The sequence below is a fragment of the Augochlora pura genome, chromosome 2 (genome assembly GCF_028453695.1).
Source record: "Augochlora pura isolate Apur16 chromosome 2, APUR_v2.2.1, whole genome shotgun sequence".
Classification (NCBI taxonomy): Eukaryota; Metazoa; Arthropoda; class Insecta; order Hymenoptera; family Halictidae; genus Augochlora; species Augochlora pura.
Genome location: NC_135773.1, coordinates 21,485,763 through 21,499,350, shown reverse-complemented (window position 1 = coordinate 21,499,350; position 13,588 = coordinate 21,485,763). Strand labels below are relative to the sequence as shown.

Sequence of the window (13,588 nt, the reverse complement as noted above, 5' to 3'; positions counted from 1 at the left end):
TTCGATTCGCAACGAACGTCGGGCTCGAAACCAACCATTGTTCCCGTTAACCGTAAACTTTTGTCGCCTTTCGATCGCGATGCTCGTGTCCGTTTTTGACCCATTGTTTCGTTTCAACTTTCGAACTGCGTGCAGCATACGACGGTCGCTTGTTCGAACAACTTTCGTCGAATTCTACCAATCAACTTTCTTCGTTGAAAGGATTCGTATAGAAATTTTTCAAAAGATCGTAATTACCTGTAATCGGAAAAAAGAAAATGATAATCTTTTTACCTGCGCCTTTAATGGACTTTTTTTCCAAATTCGATTCGTTCGTTCCTGTTGTATAGTTTCGTTTTGAGCAAAATTAATGCGACGGTTGTTCGCGAAAAAAAAACGGGAGTTGAAAAGTTAACGATCGAGGGTCTAAATGGATCGAAGCATCGTTGACCGTCCAGCAATAGAGTACCGTCCATTTCCCAAAGGATTAATCGATACCATGTGACAGCTTTTATTATCTGACATGTATTCAAGTTTTGCACGATTGTATTATTCATTCATGTTAAAATCGTAGAAAAATCGCGCGATCGTGTTCCGCGTAGAAGATCGAGCGAATTATGTTGATTTTGCTCGATTATCGGCGCCGCGTCGGTCGATCGATGGGATCGAACGGAAACACGATTTTAGTAGAAACGTTTCGCTGTTTCGAGTTGTAATGGTTTCATGTGGAGTTTTAGTTCAAACACTGGAGAAGGGTCATCGTACAGAGGTATTCGTCGATTCATTGATCTATTTTATGTTAGAGTGATACGTTAGCATGAATGAATACCGAATCGTGCTGGCAAATCTATTATTTCACGGAAGCGGTGTGCCGTTTTGCGTTGTTTGTACATACGGTGATTCATTTGGTGATCAACGTTACCTGTTTTAACGTCGTACCTCTGTCGGATCGTCGTTATTAGACTGCGGACTTTTATGCAGCTATGGTTTCATATTAACAATTTTAATACCCCATTTATTTGTATGCAGCTATGGTTTCAGATTACTAATTTTAATATCTCATTTATTTGTATGCAGTTGTGGTTTTATATTACTAATTTTTACATCTCATTTAATTGTTATTGTAACTAACCCTTTAACGCGAGTAACACGTCTCTGAAACTCGTCAATATGGAATGTTAGAAAATCGTGTTAAATATGACAGCTGCAGACGCATAAAATCCGCAATTTATAATTGTCATACTCCAATATGTTTATTCTCATCGACGCCATCTCGACGCTACCATTGATGGTTGCAGGGTTCCTTTCACGTATTAAAATATTAACATTAAGAGCTTCGTACTAACAGCACCGCCTCCAAACAGTATCACAACCATCCGCTGATCATTTTTCCACATGTAGAGATGGGATCAAGTTTGCTGTATATACGTAACATTTAAATATCGAAATTATTATTTAAATTTATTTAACCCATTGGGTACGTATATAGGAATTTTGTTAACGTCCTTCGATAACTTCTGATTATACTTTTTATCGTTGAATCGATCTTCATTTCAACAACAATATCATTACGATAGAACTGTATATGTCCATTTAAAGAAATTATCTTCAATTTGGAAATTTTTAAACCACTACAAGAAATATCTTCTAATAATATTTGTCTCGTCAAACCAAATAATAATTTCTTTCAATATTTCCTTTCGTCGTGAATAATTAATTATGGAAATAGTAATTTCGTAAAGTGAAGCATTGACATCGATATTCTATTAAATTTTCTAAAGTGGTATGTAAAACGTAAATAACGGCATTCGACTGTGATTCATTCACACGAACCCGTATATGTTGAACTTGATTCCATCCTCGGCCACCAATCGTAGCTCGTAGACATCAAGACGCACCTATGCTAGTACCCGTAATACCAGTAATAAAGACATTAGTGGCGTTTATTGTCACCATAACCCGCTGGCTTGCACGAGGTGTCGCACGAAAAACAACGAATACGACCAACACGTTGCCATTATCATTATTACTATTGTCGCTAGCGAGAAACAGCGAAAAAAGTAAGAAATAGTTATCATCATTCGTATTGTTGCTATTGGAAGAATATAGGAAGAAACAACGAAATTTTAGTTAGCAAGAATATTACCAAGGTAGCAGAAACAAGCAGAAAGTATACAATTATTATTATTATTATTATTGTTATTATTGTTATTACTCCTATTGTTATTAGTGAAAGAATTATTCAAGAAGTAACAAAATTGAGAATAGGAAAAATGTTAACAGGGTGAAATAAAATGATTACCATTATTTCTATTACTACTATCGAGGAAATGCATAAAGAATTTACGAAATTAATAAACAGCAAGGATGTTAACAGTAAAAAAGGTTAAATCAATCCTGACAATTTTTTAACAATTTCCACGTTCGTCGGTCACGAACGAAAGTCAAAAGTAAAAAAGTTAAAAGGAAAGTCAAGAGTAAAAAGTGGTAAAAGGACACGTCAATCCTGACGTGACACGGCCACCCACGCCTCGGAAAATCGAAATTTACCGTGGTTACGCGGTGCCTGGTGGAGGCTACGGTAAATCAAGCGTAATCGATACCGATATTCTCGTTAATGGCATCCTAACGATCCAATTGGCCCTTATGGCCAGAGTTATAAATTTCCCGGTAATCGGTCTTCATACACGCCACGAACCGATTCGACGCGAATCTTTCTTGAACGCGAATACCTCCGAAGATATTCGCGAAATATATCCGATATCCAATACCACAGAGATTCTAATTCGCATTTCTCATTCGATTATTCAGATCTATCATTTTAATTAAAAAAGAAAATCCTGCAACATTATATTTCTATTTTATTTTGTAGAGGAAACTTAATTCTTCATTACGTTCTTTTTAAGTGTGAGTGATGGTTATTTAAAAGTTCAACGATCATATATTTCACGTAATCAGTTATTGTCATTTCTCATACAACTAGAGTATAACATGTTAAAATAATGAATAAATCATTGCAATTCGTTTCCACAAACCGAAATTATTTCGAACTGGAATCAACATTTTGCCACACGTGTTTGGAAGTTTCAAGATAACCAGTTTGTCCGGATGAATTCTATAACACTTCAATATTGTTAGATATCATTCTCTATCTTCTAGTTTATTTATTTATTTGATACAGCGTTTACCTCGTTTGCATAATACTTCAACTATGGTAGAAGGAAGTACGCAGAGACTTCGCGACCAAACCAATAACAACTTGCGAATAAGATATCTATTTATTCATGAATGTGAATTATTCCGGCCTCGTTGGAAAACATACGATTTATTCAAAAGAAAGATTGCGTTTCTTCCAAGGAAAATGTGTTATTCCAAAAGTTGACTTCAGACCTTTTTCTCACGCGTTTCCCATTACGATCTTCTTTTACTTTAATATTTCATTGGAATTCTAATAGAATTTTCTTGCGGAATATCAAAACTATTTCATTATTATTATTACTATTTATTATTATTAGTATAGAACTATTATTTACTTTAAGTATATTAAAGCATCGGTATATTATTCCGAGAGCATGATGCAGAATGTTAGAACTACAAAAATACAAATAGAGAGGAAAGTAACATAGAGAGAAAACAAGATACCATCTAGAAACACTAGATTTTCATTTAGGAATGTCATGGACGCTTGAGATTATACAGTGGTTTCATTGAGAAATGGAAACACGAAGTAGCTGTCAAGATATTATCTCGAAACAGTTGATTCTAACTTCTTTATGTAAGCTCACCAGCGGCAAATGCAAACGAGGCGGAAGCAACTTAAAATGTATAGAGAATGAATCTAGCGAATGAGGAATGTAGAATTTCATCATTTCGAACAGTACTTGCTAATTAATAAGAAAATAAATCCAGCAAATGAAGAACGTAGAATTTGGTTATTTCGATGAGAGTTTAACAAATGGGGAATGTAGAATTAGGTTATTTCGACGAGAGTTTAACAAATGGGGAATGTAGAACGTGGCCATTTCGAGAAGAGCTCGTTACACGTAGAAACGTAGCATCTGGTCATTTAGTTCTGGTTTTCGTGCAACAGCCTCGTGCCTGGTCGCCGTCGGTGGCAGCGACACCATTGCCAAGCAATAACACCCCCCAACCACCCTCTCTCTTTTACCAGAGTACCGTCTGTCATAACTAACTAGAGCACGTATTGTACGCTTCTCTTATTTATGCACAGTTTTCCTGGTTTCTCCCGGCTTCGTATGCACACGGGGGGAGGGTCGCCAGTGGCCTTTGTCGAATATCAAGACGTTCGCTTCGCGGCCCAGGCGATGGCCACTCTCCAAGGATCCTTACTCCTCTCCTCCGACCGGGGAGCAATACGAATCGAATATGCAAAGTCAAAAATGGCCGAGGTGGGCTTTACAAATCTCTGGATCGAAGTAGGTTTCATTTTATGCTACGCTAGCCGCTACCTACGCGCGACCATATACGACGACGAAAACGCAACGCACACCTGTCTCTCTCGTTCGTGTCTCGCCATGCCATGCGACCCGATCACACTACCTCGACCACTGCCCGGATACGTTCGACCTGCAGCGTGACCGGACACGGGGCTTCGCCGATTCTAACATTTAATCAATATCTCTCGCCTCTTGTCCTTTCGTCCTTTCTCTGTTCGGTTAGTTCTGGCCGTTTCGTTTTATCAGCGGGGGCGACTTGTACGAAATGTTTCGTTCCAGGGTGGTGGAGTCGGTTGCTATGAGCTGAGGAATTGTTGAATCTCTCGTTCGCTTTCTGGCGTAATTGATTTTACATTTATCCAGTAAGACATATAAAATCCTTTCATTCAAAGATAAACCAGATGGAAAAATAAGAAAATTTTATATATCGTATCCGATAAATGTAAAGTTAATTATACCTGAAAACTAACATTAGGCACAGCACTTGGTTACCCCATGGCAATCGTCTCCACTTTCATTTCGTTTCACTTTGAATAAAGAAATAGTGCTTTCTTAATTTATTATCAAGGATGAGGGCTACTTCATAAGATAGAGCAGATATCCTTAATACAAGTAATTCTAATTATAATATCAAATTTAATACAGAGATATAAAAAAAATGAAGTTATTTTTTGTTGCTATACTATGCTCGAAGTAACTCTGAATTATTTTCGTTTAAACATTATGAAGCTCCCCTTCGTACAATGAAGTCTATAAAAAAATCAAGGGTTTTGTAAACACGAGAACACGTGAACCCCAATGGAACGCTCTGTACACGATTAATTGGAAAGTGGTGTAAATCAAAAAGTTAATTGCCGTTTAATTAGATATGAAGCAAAAGTTTCGAAAAACGTAACAATACCGTAGAACGTTCCTTTCACGCGAGCCACTGTAAAGTTCGAGCTTTAAAAAGCAATGCCGACTTTCAGGACGAAAATAGGCAACCGAGTCTGTTATAATAGCTTCGCTTTTCAACCGTCAATGCGTACAAAATGATTATTAATTTATAAAAATTCTGATCGACTCCATTAAAAATAGAATCTTGCAAGCATCTAAATCAGAGGACTGCGTTTTCGTCGTCAGATACAGTGGACGAGGGGAGCTGGTCAGAATGGCCCTGAGAGGACTCAGAATTCAATCAATTCGTTTCCCTGTTTCTCAATAAGTAATTTACGAGTAGATAAATAAATAAATTATTCATTAATCCATTCTCACTCGGCGAACGCCGCTGGATTTGCAGATTACAATTTCGCCGTGAAATATCGCAATTAAACGCGCGCGACATACCTTAGAACGTGGCAAACTCGGTCTCGATCATCCGCTTCGATCGATATCAGACTCGGGGACCGTTCCCCTCGCGTCATCTGACCGACCCCAGGGACATTTTCTCCAGCTTCCTAACAGAATAGTGGCCTCAGCAGGATTTGCAGCCAATTACTTCGATTTCAATTCCAGTATCGGTGATCGCGGGAACACGTCGGATCGAAGTTTCGATCGGAGGCTTCACCGAAGCTGGGTCCACTAGCTTCGACAATTGCCAATTATATGTCGCTAATCGCCTATTATGGATCGCGCCCAGTCGAACTAATACTTCTTCTCTTGTTCTTCCTCCGTCTCTTTCTTTCCCTTGTTTTTTTCTCTCGCGAGGGACACACGCGTGTGCGCGCGCGACCGGTTAGGCGTCACACGAGCTAATTCGATCTCCGCCACGGCGATTCGTTTGTTCGTTTCTTCATTGTTCCTTCGTTCCTTGGTTTCTTCTGCTTTTTCATTCCTTTCTCCCATTCTTTTTTTTTTTGCGTTCTCGAATGCTCCGCCGCGCGTCGCCCGAAAACCGATCCCATACCCCGCCTCTATTCGCCAGCATCGAAGTCCACGCCAGTTTACTTTCCCCTCATCCTCTCTCTCTCTCTCTCTCTCTCTCTTCTTTCGGTATCAGCTCGTTTCTTTTGCTTCCGCCGCAGTTTGCGCCGCAGCTTCTGTCATACGTTCGCCGTGTTCCTTTCTTTTTCGCTGTACGCCCTGGTCCACCTGTCTTCTCCCGTCCTCCTTCTTCTTCTTCTTCGTAACTTTTCTATCTTAGCTCTGCCCCTGGACGCAACCCTTTGATGTGTGCATTTGATTCGAGCACCCTTGCACCGGCACCGAAACCCGTATATACCGTCGCCAATCGGTCCTCCGGGGGATTGTCGGCCAGTGGCGGCGCGCGCTTCCAACCGATCGGCCGGATAGGTAAACTTTCTTGCTCGACGCACGGCAACGGGTTACCTCGGGGAATCGCGGACAAGGAAATCTTTTCGTTCGAATCAGCTTGTCACGGATTCTACATTCTTCGAGGCATGCCGACTTGGGGTATTTGCAACATCGATATTTTCGAATGCAACCGAACGCGATATTTTTTTATTTATCGCCGCGGATTACAAGGGTAGTTTATCAATGACAGTGTGACGACAGGGTGGCATTTGTTTTAGATTTCTGCATTCTTTTTGTGGGACTCTCTGGAATGATTCCGATCGATGAATAAGAAATGTGTACGAAAGTCTCATCGGATAACAGAGAAACGTGCCTTAAGACCTTTAGATGTTATAATCATTATTTTTGTATTAATTGAAACCATTCTGGAGGGTTGCGAAAGGGAATTTTGTGAAATATTTTCGTTAAAAGTAAACAAGAGTCTAGGTTAACATTTTGGTTTCATTCATTTGTTTTCGTTTCTTGATAATATGAAAATTTAATTTTTATATTAATTTAATGTTCCTCGATAATATTAGCAATGTCGCTAGAACTTGAAAGTACAGTGTCAACGATTTTCAACTGTCTCTAAAATATGGTAGACTAATATACCACGATAGAAGGGAAATCGTAGTATAATCGAGCAGTTGGTGATTCTATATAAAAAAAAAGTAACATACAAATTTGTTTGCTAATACTACCGCAGTTGCTTTCATCCGAGATAGTGTCTACAAACAGTAATTATTACGAACTATGTAGTAAGCGGAATGTTTCCATCATTGTCAATGCGTAAACGCTGTCTCGTACGGAGGCAACTGCGGTAAAAGAATGCCAATTGAAAATCGTTGCGTGCACGAAAGTTCTTTTTACATTTGCGATAATACCGGCCATAAATCTTCGGTGTAATTGGCGTTTTCCGACAAGTGCAAGTGCTCCCAATTTATCTTCTTAGTCAATTTACACGAAAATTACGCCAAACACTGTCAACTTATTTTCGGACACGGAATTACCTACTTCCCGATCGATATCATTAGTTAACGCCGTAATTCGCAGAATTTGCAAATCAAATCTACGTCAATTAAAATTTTCTGGAAATATTTCGGACAATGTCGTGACACTTTTGGTTGCAATTAATTACACTTGTAATCTCAGAAATCCAATAAGGATCAGTTCCCTATAATTAATAAGAACAAAATAACATTAGTTGTCAAATTTTGTCATTCATGTTTTTCATATGTATAATTTAGCGAATTTTTTAATCGCAAAATTTGATGCCACGAAACGTATCTTTTTTTATTTTATTATGACAACCATAAGCTTTCATTATGATATATTCACTGACTCATAAAAATATTTTACACGTATTGTTGCAGTTCTCAAAATTGCTGGTGAAAAATATGTTTTAGCAACGAGAGATTTTTAACTGTTTCTAACCTATTACATATAATTATTTTATATCGGTAATAACTTTGCAGTAAAAACAATATTGTAATTTTTTAAACATATATTTCCTATAATTGCTTATTCGTAAATGACTATGAAATTTCGTTCTATTTTTCGAACGCCACCTTTACATAATCGGTCGCAACGTTTATTAAAAACAATTTTAAACGCTGTAAACATTTTACGTTTAAAATTATACGCCAGCAACTATTTAATTATGCACTCGCGCGTGGAACATTAACGTTGGACAGCGATATTTCCGTAAAAAGCAAACGAGAGATGATTCCAATCGTTTCACCAATTACAGTACGCTAATTACATGCCGTATTGCCAAACATTGCAGCAAAACAAGTCTCGCGTAGCAGCAAAACACGTGTTCCTGTCATGTCACTGACATCTCTTCTGGCTAACCCTTTGACTAACAAGTCGTAAACGTGCCAACTAATTAACATTTATTCGTCAGCTTCATCAAAATCGCACTGTTTCATACTTAACTGCTTAACCGTGCATTAGTTTCCTTTTCTTTCTTGAACAGAACGATTAAATTATTTTTCATCACAGTTTATAATAACCTGTATCCAGAAAAAGTATTCGAGAACTTTTCGCGAGACCAGTATCATAATGAAAGTACACGTGTAACAATCGACGCACTGATAATCGACTGCGTTCCTTTGCACTAGTTCCCATTTAATTTCCATTTATATTTATTTATTTCTCGCGCAGAATGTCTAAGGTAATTTTCGTCATAATAAAAACGCATACCTATCGACGCGTGTATTGATCGAACGATGTTCCTCGTTAGCTCGAAAGCGTCAAGAGCAGAGAGTAGCCTCTCGGGCATGTCTAACTTTAAGACTACTCCGATTGGAAGTGTGTAACTGTAACTGTTACGCTGACCGACCTTATCCTCGCCGAAATAATTAGAAGATCAATATCCAATCTGCTCGGATGGATGGGAAAGGGGTTGAGAGGACGGGGTCGGGGGTCTGGGGAGACGAAACGCGGCGTCTGTAGAGGTGGAAACATGCTAATGCCGCGTCAATTCGAAATCACGTGATCTGTTCCCAACAGATGCGCAACAATAAAAATACGTAAGCTCGCATTCATCGAATGGCACACGATTTCGCGTCGTTCCACGCGATTAACGTGACATTAACATATTTTCACCCTAAATTGACTCCGCTGTCCGAGAGGAGTCTTCTCGGGCAGCGTGACGCCATAGTATTTCTGTACGTGGCTGCTGAAGGAATGCCCGGCGTATTAGAAAGCTTGTCTTCTTCAGCTTCCGCCGTGAATAAACCGACACCGACCGTCCCGCATTTTCTTTCCGTTCCTTGCCCGGCGACCAAAGATCCCGTTCCTCCCGCCCTCCCGCGTTCCCCCACTTTCCGACCGAAAGCCCGTGAAAGAGAGCTTTTCAGTCTCCGGACGCAGCCACGGCCTAATGAGGTACGTAAATTACTCAATGGCAAAGCGTCTCCTCTCCTCGTGCCGCGGGAAGAACCTCATTCGGAGAAAGGGACAAATGTAGGTTGTCTCTTCATCCTTCCTTTACACAATGCTGGAATTCATTAACGCGCTTCTTGCCGCGGAAACCGGCCCCGGTAACTCGCGGACAATTAGAAGAAAATTAAAATGAAAGGTAGACGTTCGATGTTCATTTACTTTCATTATTCGCGTTTACCTCTCGCCACCGGCGGGAAACGATGCCACCGATTGCTCGACTTCGAACTTTAGAACCGTACGTGGACAGGATCCGAGAATCTGGGGATCGGAGGAATCGTGTTTAAGGGTTGATATTTTGATTCGTTTGCGGAGATGGCGCCTAAATTCTGCCGCTTGTCTTCTAAATGGAATTCGAGTATCAAAATTAGATTCTGTTGTGTATGTGTTCTGTACGTGTTACTTTCATACAGGGGTTGAAAATATTTACAGTATCAGTGACGATTCTTGAGTGCATTTCATAGTTTGGATGCCTATCTTCAAATTTTCTGCTTCTCGACATTGTTTAACAATTGGACCTACGATACCCTTTAAATTGTTCTTTAAATTCTGAAATTGTTACCCTTTAAATCGTAATTAACGTGTCAAAGTTTATACAAAATATTGTAATTTTCTTAACGTAGTTTATTACAGTGACAAGAATAGAATATTCAGAGCATATCTTTTTTTGTTTTAATAATTATTTAACCTCTTCAGGGATACTGCCAAGTATGCGTACCATTAGTTTTTTAAAATTATGATTTTTCTAAGGGCGAAGAAAATGAGAATCGGTTGCTATATAATCCCTTAGCAATACCAGAAAAATCTCATCGAACGAAATGAAATGGATGACAAATAAAAGAGAAACAAAAGATTATCCCCTACTATAAAAATTCATCCCTTAAGAGGTTGAGTCACCTAACAAATATCAATTTAGTGTTCCATTATGTGTGTATTATGTAAATAGTTGAAAAGACTGGATCAGGTTACATCGCACTTTTTAAACTATCCTGAATAACGTTTTTAATATCCAAACTTAGAAATGAGCTCGAGGCGGATCATCGATCCACGCGAAATTCTTTTCGCAGAGTCTGTGTGGGCTACTTTAACGCCCCGTAAATTTCCTGCTACGACATAGATAAAGAATTGTTGGGAAATATGGGAATCCATAGAACGTCGAATAGATCGCAGAGAAATGGGGATCTACATTCAGAGTTATTCGCGCATTTCATGCTGAGAAAGAAACGTTATTCGATTTAACCCCATTGATTGATACAGTGTTTAAAAGTCAACGAAATTTAGTTGAAGTACTCTTACTATTGTATCGATGAACATTTTTACTTCCCCATTGTATTATTCTTGATCTTGTGCGATCGATGTTTCTTGCACCGCGTATGTTTTTTTATGTATAAATTATTATACATATACAGTATTTGTTATATGTAACTTACTATAATAGTGGGTGAAGTTCGAAGTCGAACGCGTCGGATTGTTTCCGTGACAGAGGAAGTAATAGATAAAATAATTAATAACGTCGATTATGTATTCGTAATATTGACGATGGCAGGAAAAATGAAATATAGAACAATTCTTTTCGGAACAAAGCATTCCACATACTGGGTGTTTCAGAGAGACAGAAATTTCTGAAGGGCATGGACAATCCTATTTTCTTGTATGTATTCTTAGATAGAGTTACATTTATATTTAAATATATATTTTCTTATATTTATATTTAAATATATATTGTATTAAAAGTATATTTAAGTATAACACATTCTTCTCTGCTATTAGCATTCATTTGGCTTATAATAATACCTTTATACAAAAACTTCATTATATTGTGTTTCGCTATAGTTACGTTATTAGCAATAGCAGAATTTGTGTATAAAAATGGACGTAACAACGAAAACCATCGATAGGGATTTCAGTGGCTGTATATAAATTTGCAACACCAATTGTCGAATGGCTTCAGAAATTTTTAGCTCTGAATCATAGATTTGTTTAAAAACTGTTTAATAATCGTCGGCAGGTAATGTGTTAATGGTGTTTCTGTTTTATTTTTACCAGAAGGAACCTTTCGTGAGTGACTGTTGATATTGCTTTTGAAATACAAAGTGAAAAATCTATCTGGCCGGAAACTTTTGCATGCCACTGTACGTATGCATTATTTATCCATGTAATGTAAAACACCCTGTACGATTCAAACGCATCTTATTTTACATTTCACTTTTCTTTGTCGTATATCCACGAAAGTGTTCGTTCACAGAGAGAACCGATCGTTTCTGTTTAACAACATTTTTATTAGCTTTTTTCCGTGAGATTTTTCACGCAGGCACGCCTGTTTTCTGATTATTACGTCGGTGGTTAACACTTTGCCACGCCTACAATCGCAAAAAATTATTTTTTCAAAGCACTATATTAACGAGTTAATTAGCTTAATAACTTGCGGTACTTGATTTAATTAAATTAGAATTGTAAAGTTATATCACATCAGTGACTTTTTTAATATTCTCACGTTTTAAAAATCTTAATAAAATTTGAGGAATAATTTTAAATTCTTAAAAATTAATTTTAGAATCTAACCATCCATATTTAAGTGACGTGGGCGATCGCAAGTGTTAAAAAATCGATAAATGCGATAAATTATCGTATGAGCGTTGTTCCTTGTGCACGAATACTTTTGCTGGCCACTGCATTTATTTACATACATAGATATACGTTCTGAACACGTTAGTTTGCGATTCCTGCGTACTGAAACACCCTGTATGCGCGTTGCGCAAATATAGAGGGATCCAAAAAGTTATAGAATCGGTCGATTCGATGACAGGGGATTGCTTTCCATTCGCGATCCGCGATAATCCTCGGCGCTGACAACTCTCTACTAGACAGTTTTCCTCGCGATTGTAAATCAGAGGTATCGCGAACAAAAACCCCCCCCCGTGAAATTGATGGAATGGAGACAAACGAGGCGCGATGAGCGATCGAACGCTCCTTTCATACGTCGTTCATCCGTTTCGATTTCACGGTGAACGAAAGCCGATATGTATTCAGTTCAGGTCGTCGTCATCATCGGAAACAAACTCGAGACACTTTTGCCGTGAAAAAAAAATATTCATTTTCTCTGTTTTTCACTTAAGCTTGGTTTTCCTTCGATGCTCGAAATATCACAGAGGTGGTCGAAAGAAATTTGAAAACATCTTCTTTATCGGAATAAATATGATTTTACGCGGAACAAAGTACACTTTTCATAATGATAATAAACACATCGACAATAATCGTAATAAATTCTTTAAAATACTTTCGTAATAAATTCTTTAAAATACTTTCGTAATAAATTCTTTAAAATAATCTATTTATTCGATGAGAGTCCGCTGTTTGATTTAATTTAAACTGACCGTTTAAAAATACTTTTTTCAATGAAAGATGGAAATGTCGACAATGCGCGACAGATACTGTGTTCTAGACTTATTTTATAACATCTATCAGTTTTACGTACAGCAACTAAAAATTTCGTTTGCATATTATACGTATCATTAAAAATTTGTATATATTATATTTACTTTCGTAAAACGCGACTACAATCGTTTGGTAATACTCTTAAGAACATATCCCAGAGAACAATGACAGGCACGAAGAATTTTCAACTTGTTTTCGACCATCGCTGCTCGTAGAAATTCTTCTCCTAAGAAGCTCCCACTTTAGCCGTCTGTTTTTGTTGCAATCGCTCTTCAACTCTACATCAAAAATTCCAATTATCTATTTTCTATGAAATCGAGCGTAATCTAGTAAAAATAAAAAAAAAAATACTGACAGATGCCGCCAAGAAACTTAATCGCGTGCGAAAGCGAACGTTTCACCGAGCGGTCCCGATCTTGAAAAAAGGGTTCTCGAATCGAGTCAAAGAAAAAGAGAGAGAGAGAGAGCGAGAGACACACCGTTAACCGAGAACCAGCGAC

The 13,588-nt window shown here is 38.0% G+C and overlaps 1 protein-coding gene across 4 annotated transcripts in view; it reads left to right on the top strand.

The window, feature by feature from the left end:
• LOC144475613 (protein couch potato) overlaps positions 1 to 13,588 on the top strand; it is a 197,820-nt gene that overhangs the window by 162,832 nt on the left and 21,400 nt on the right. For 2 of the 4 annotated variants that reach the window (XM_078191681.1, XM_078191672.1), the window contains exon 8: positions 4,211 to 4,415. The exons of 1 other annotated variant lie outside the window; for it this stretch is intronic. In XM_078191681.1, coding sequence (XP_078047807.1) covers positions 4,211 to 4,415 — 205 coding nt within the window. Of the gene's footprint in view, positions 1 to 4,210; positions 4,416 to 11,699; positions 11,786 to 13,588 lie in introns of all 4 variants that reach the window. One more of the 4 variants, XR_013494898.1, reaches the window with a different exon arrangement.